We start from the raw sequence: 6,312 nt of genomic DNA, 5'->3' as shown, positions 1-6,312 counted from the left end.
CTTTCCCATCCAAGCTGAAGAAGAAAGATGATAGCAAGAAATTCCAGAGGTTCCTGGATGTTCTCCGACAATTACACATCAATATTCTCTTAATAGAAGCCCTGGAATAGATGCCGAGCTATGTAAAATTTCTCAAGGATATTCTTGCTAATAAAAGAAAGATCGGGGAAAATGAAACAATTGCGCTAACATATGAATGTAGTGCACTGTTTCAAAACAATATCCCCACAAAATGAAGAACCCTGGGAGTTTTACATTGCCCTACTCAATAGGAGGGAAGAAGGTCGGGAACGCGCTGTGTGATTTAGGGGCGAGCATAAATCTAATGTTCTTATCGATCTTTAAGAAGCTGGATATCGGCAATGCAAGACCAACCACGATCACATTACAGTTGACCGATAGATCGATAACGCATCCTGAGGGAAAAATAGAGGATGTACTCGTGCAAGTGGACAAGTTTATCTTCCCGGAAGACTTTATCATATTGGATTATGAAGCTGACAGAGAAGTTCCTATCATCTTGGGTTGCCGATTTCTCGTAACAGGGCGAGCGCTGATTGATGTGCAAAAAGGAGAACTCACCATCAGAGTTGACGATCAGGAAGTGAAGTTCAACATTTTCAATGCGTTGAAGTACCCAAGTGATATGGAGAATTGCCAATATATTGATGAACTGCGGGAAGAACCTTGGCACGAGCCCCTGGAAGAGTTGGAGGAAGAAGATTTCGGAATCGACGTAATATGGGAGGAGGATTGTGCCGCAATTGATGTTGAATCAAATTTTGAACCACTCAAGTTATCTGAACGAACTTCACAATGCACTAAGCCATCCTTGAAAGAACCACCCGTGCTAGAGTTGAAGCCGTTGCCTGTGCACCTCAAGTATGCTTACTTAGGAGATAACAATATGTTACCGGTTATCATTTCTGCTTTGCTGAGTAAGTTGAAGGAAGATGCACTAATCCAGATCCTGAGAAACAACGCAAAGGCTTTAGGATGGACCTTGGCAGACATTCGAGGAATCAATCCCTCGTATCGTATGCACAAGATTCGTTTGGAAAAAGGAACAACGGGATCGATAGAAAGGAAACGTCGCTTGAACCCTGCTATGAGGGAGGTAGTGAAGAAGGAAATAGTGAAGTGGCTGGATGCAGGTGTCATCTACCCGATATCTGATAACAGCTGGGTGAGCCCAGAGAAAGGGGGAATGACAGTCGTCACTAATGACAAGAATGAATTAATTCCCACAAGAACAACCACGGGGTGAAGAATCTGTATGGATTATCGCAAATTAACTTTGGCCACTAAAAAGGACCACTTCCCACTCCTGTTCCATTGATAAGATGTTAGACAGACTTGCTGGGAATGAATTCTTCTGCTTTCTTGACGGCTATTCAGGGTACAACCAAATTGCAATTATGCCGGAGGATCAAGATAAAACAACATTCATGTTCCCATTTGGTACTTTTGGACTCTGTAATGCACCAGGTACTTTCCAATGTTGTATGATGGCGATCTTTTCAGATTACTTGGAGGAGTCAGCCGAGGTATTCATGGATGATTTTCAGTTTTTGGCAATAATTATGACTTCTGTTTAGCTAACCTTGAGAATGTTTTGAAGAGATGTGTGGCAAGGAATCTTGTTCTGAACTGGGAAAAATGCCACTTTATGGTTGAAGAAGGAATTGTACTGGGTCATAAAATCTCGAAGGCAGGATTGAAAGTTGATCAGGCGAAAATCAACGCAATTTCCAAGCTACCTCCACCAGTAAACGTGAAAACACTTAGGATTTTTCTGGGACATGCTGGGTTCTATCGAAGATTTATTCGCAACTTCTCCCAAATGCAAGGCCCCTGAGTGCACTCCTTAAAGATGACCGTGAATATAATTTTGATGATGCGTTCACTGAAGCATTCAACACATTGAAAGATGCGCTCATCACCGTACCCATTTTGATTGCGTCAAATTGACGCAACCATTTGCGTTGATGTGTGATGCTAGCGGTTATGCAGTGGGCGCAATGTTGAGTCAGCGCAAGGACAAGGTATTGCATCCTATCTACTATGCGAGTAAAATGTTGAATGATGCACAGGAGAATTATACAACCACAGAGAAGGAAATGCTCGCAATGGTATTTGCACTGGAGAAATTCCGACAGTACTTGATCGGAAAAAACGTTGTGGTGTATACCGATCACTCTGTGAACAAATATCTGATGACAAAGAAGGATGCAAAATCGAGGCTGATACGGTGAGTGTTGCTCCTACAAGAGTTTGACCTAGAAATCAAAGAACGGAAAGGCATAGAGAACCAAGTCGCCGATCATTTGTCAAGATTGGAAAATTGCGAGGTTCAAGGGAAAGAAAAAGATATTAAAGAATGATTCCCTGATGAGCTGCTGATGCCGGTAGGCATTAATGTTCCATGGTATGCGGACATTGTGAACTTCATAGTTTGCGGCCAAGTACCGGAGGACTATACTTACCAGCAGAAGAAGAAACTGAGACATGACGTCAAATTTTATTTATGGGACGACCCGTTCCTATACCGACTTGGACCTGATCACATTCTACGACGATGTGTTCCTGAGCACGAAGTCAACCACATTCTGGAGCTTTGTCACTAGTCCTCTTACGGAGGACATTTTGGGGGGCAGTGGACTACTGCAAAGGTCTTGCAGAGTGGCTATTTCTTGCCAACACTGTTTAAGGATGCCCATGCCCACGTTGTTCAATGCGATAGATGCCAGAGAACGGGGAATATGTCTAAAAGAAATGAAATGCCTTTGACGTCAATCTTAGAGGTTGAATTATTTGATGTTTGGGGAATCGACTTCATGGGCCATTTTCACCATCAGAAGGTCATCACTACATCCTGGTCGCGGTTGATTACGTCTCAAAATGGGTTGAGGCCATCGCATGTGCCAAGAATGATGCAGCCACAGTGGCGAAGTTTCTAAAGAAGAATATTTTTGCTCGATATGGGACGCCACGAGCCTTAATCAATGATGAGGCCTCTTAATTCATCAACTGTATAATCACCAACCTGTTGACTAAATTTAACATCAGCCATAGGGTTGCAACTACTTATCACCCATAGACTAATGGGCAGGCAGAGATTTCTAACCGAGAGATCAAAACTATCTTGGAAAAGGTAGTCAATACCTCTAGGAAGGATTGGTTGCCCAAGCTTGATGAAGCACTGTGGGTATACAGAACTACCTATAAAACACCAATTGGCATGTCCCCGTATCCCCTGGTCTTTCGAAAAGCTTGTCATCTGCCGCTCGAGTTGGAACATAAAGCGATGTGGGCATGCAAGAAGCTGAAGTTTGATTTAGCAAGTGCGGGGAAAGTCCGGATGCTGCAACTGAACCAGTTGGTCGAATGGCGAAGGGACGACTATGAAAATGCCAAGATCTATAAGGAGAAAACCAAGAAGTGGTATGACGACCGTATAAATGACCGAACATTCGTCGAAGGTCAATAGGTATTATTATTTAATGCACGTTTGCGATTGTTCCCAGGGAAGTTGAAGTCTCACTGGTTTGGGCCGTTCCGAATCAAGACTCTCTTTCCCCACGGCGCAGTGGAACTAACAACTTTAGACGGGAACAACGTGTTTAAAGTCAATGGTCAATGGATTAAGCCTTACTATGGAGGCGACATAGATCGACACATGGATACCATTGACTTGGGCAAGCAGGATTAACCGCTTGCAGGGGATGTGATTGCGGTAATTCTGAGAACTTCTTTCAATCAACATCCCTATCTATGTTTACTTGCTTTCTTTATAGCTTTCCTTTACTGTTTTCTAAATTGCGTTATTTACTACTTATTAGAATTAGCTTTTAATGCTTTCTGTATTTACCTTCAATTTAATTCAGTTGAGTATTTCCATGATTTCTTTAATTTGTATGCATTAGTAGCGTTGTTCTTAACTTTTGTGAATGACTGGATGAAACATTGAACATCGCAAAGTCTTTCTTACTTGCGTTATTGATGAATGAAAAAGAAAAATAAAAATTGGTATGTAACGCAATGATGGGTGCATTATGGGATAACAAGAGACACCTTGCGTCCATTAGACTCAACTGCATTGTGTTGAGGGGTGTGTTGCGCGGGTATGTGTCCTTTGCCTGTCCTTAGTAAAAATGCACTATGTTGAGGTAGTGTTGCACTGGTAGAAATACCATGCGCCCGATCCTCTAGAAATGCGTTGAATTAAGGGGTGTGTTGCAGGAATGCACGCATTGTTGCCCGTCCTCAGCAAAAATGTATTTGCATTAATGAAAGCATGGTGTTAATTTTTAATCGTGCACCCATCTGAATCAAATTCAAAAGATAATTTCAATTCATTATTTTTCTAAGTTAGCTAAGTTCTTTGATTCTTTGTACAGGCCAAAATTTTTGTATTGCGTTATTTGTAATTACTTGTATACTTAGTTAATTTTCAATACAACTAAGTAACAATTCTATCCATATGCTTGTGCCTCTTCTTTATCATTCTTTGTCAACTTTGCTATATTTTGAATCTTTCTTTTTGCATTATTCATTGCGCTGCCATGATGTATAATAGGCATACACTTAGGAACATTGCCCATACTTTATAATTTCTAACTAATACTTAGGTAATTCGTAGCTTAGCAATGCTTTAACTTTTATCCTTCAAAATTCTGCTCAAACCTTCTTTTTGAAATTTTGTCAAAGTGTTTGTCTATTCTGTCCAAACAATGCAATGAGGACTTTGCGCATCTCTAAATTTGGGGGTGGGGAAGGTCTGAGCAGATGAGATCAAGTGATGCGGTCATTAAGAAAAATCTGCTCATTCTTAAAAAAAAAAAAGTAAAATAAATAAATAAATATATTTTCATATAAACTCCAATGTCAGCGCAAGGAAAACCTCACAAACAATCCCAACCTGATAAGAGTTAAGTTGTGAAAGGAGCTTGCTCGTAGTTAGATGTTCGCATGACACCTGTGGGAGCAAGCCAAAACGAAGGTGGGTTTCCAAGAATAACGCAATATGAAAAGTGAAAAAAAAAATGCAAAAGAGAAAAATAAAAGAAGCAAGAGATAAATCCTCTAAAATTCATGAGTTAAAATTGAGATTGGCATATAACCGTAGTTGGATGTTCGCATGACACCCATGGGAACAAGCCAAAACGAAGGGTGTAACCATGATCAATAGTCTCTAATAAATGATGCAAAGTTTGACCACCGCATCCAGATGCATCAAGTTGTTTTCACAAGAAGAGGTAAACATTCTTTTTAAAACTAGAAAAGCATTTTTGAGTATAAATTTGTAGTATAGAAGAATAAAGTAGGGCTTTGTTATGAACTTTCAAGGATAAAAAGAAATTGTGATGTTAAGTAATGTTACCTAGATGGAGCATTCGAAGCAACCAATCGATGCAAAATTTAGGATAGGAATTGAGCGATATTGCCTTAGTAGAAGATATGTTTGAGGACAAGCATATATCTAAATTTGGGGGTGTGATAACATATAGAAATACAAGTTATTTATACTGCTTTATTTAGATATTGCAGTTAAAAGAGAGGAAAGTTGCGTCAATTGTATGGAAATTGGCTAAGAAATACAAGAATTATAAGTTGTCGTCAATACACCCGCTGACACCATTGTGATGGTAGAAAAGAATATTTCAAGTCTGTTTTGCAGGAAATCAAGTCACCGTATGCGTTCATGGCTCAAGAGAAAAAGATCAATGCATCTACGTCGCATTGCGCCCATCATTCAGGAATGAATAGATGATTAACGCAATGACGGCGCATGCGATAATCGATCAAAAGCTTTGCGATCAACGCAACTTTAACCGCATGCGATAATAAAAAACAACACCGCAGCGGACACACGATCGAAAGATGCAAATGAGCAACGCAATCACGGAGGATTTTGATACGTGTACAACTAACCGTTGTTCATTTTCGACGGATTGGTTGCATAATAGAAGGAATATTTATTCTGCCATTTTCGGAATTTCCATAACAATAAAGTGGGGACCACGGCAGAGAGTCAGAGCATTCATCTATAAATACCCTCAGAGAATTCACTGAAAAATATACTTGATACGAGGCTATTTTGGTATTTGTATATTGAGAGAGAGGTTGATCCGAGTGCTGATCGGAGAAGATCCTAGAAGAAATGAGGCAAGGCTGAGAGGTGAGTCTCAGGGCGAATCATTCCAAATCCCACCGTGAAGCTCTGTACCTAGATCAACTCTACCGGTTGAGCAAGCCTGAGAGAGACGCTCATCCTTCCATTCACTCCATACGCTGGCAAGCGATTTCTCC

The 6,312-nt window shown here is 40.5% G+C and overlaps 1 protein-coding gene across 1 annotated transcript; it reads left to right on the top strand.

Annotated features, from left to right (window-relative positions):
- Positions 1-232: 232 nt before the first annotated feature.
- Positions 233-1,858, top strand: LOC150031957 (uncharacterized). Its single transcript, XM_090308331.1, has 3 exons — positions 233-938; positions 1,399-1,488; positions 1,599-1,858. Exons 1-3 carry the CDS (start codon positions 233-235, stop codon positions 1,856-1,858), a joined length of 1,056 nt encoding a protein of 351 aa, XP_090164457.1.
- The last annotated feature ends 4,454 nt before the right edge of the window (positions 1,859-6,312 follow it).

Source organism: Benincasa hispida, chromosome 12 (assembly GCF_027475165.1).
Source record: "Benincasa hispida cultivar pf3 chromosome 12, pf3_genome.v1.1, whole genome shotgun sequence".
NCBI classification, from domain to species: domain Eukaryota; kingdom Viridiplantae; phylum Streptophyta; class Magnoliopsida; order Cucurbitales; family Cucurbitaceae; genus Benincasa; species Benincasa hispida.
Note: the sequence above shows the minus strand (reverse complement) of the source record. Positions and strands in the feature narration are given on the sequence as shown.

Excerpts from the sequence above, each read along its gene's own strand:
- LOC150031957 (XM_090308331.1), top strand. The coding sequence starts at position 233 with ATGAAGAACCCTGGGAGTTTTACATTGCCCTACTCAATAGGAGGGAAG. Across the intron at positions 939-1,398 it reads TATCATTTCTGCTTTGCTGA|GGTACAACCAAATTGCAATT; the intron begins GTAAGTTGAAGG and ends ACGGCTATTCAG. Across the intron at positions 1,489-1,598 it reads TGGACTCTGTAATGCACCAG|CTAACCTTGAGAATGTTTTG; the intron begins GTACTTTCCAAT and ends ACTTCTGTTTAG.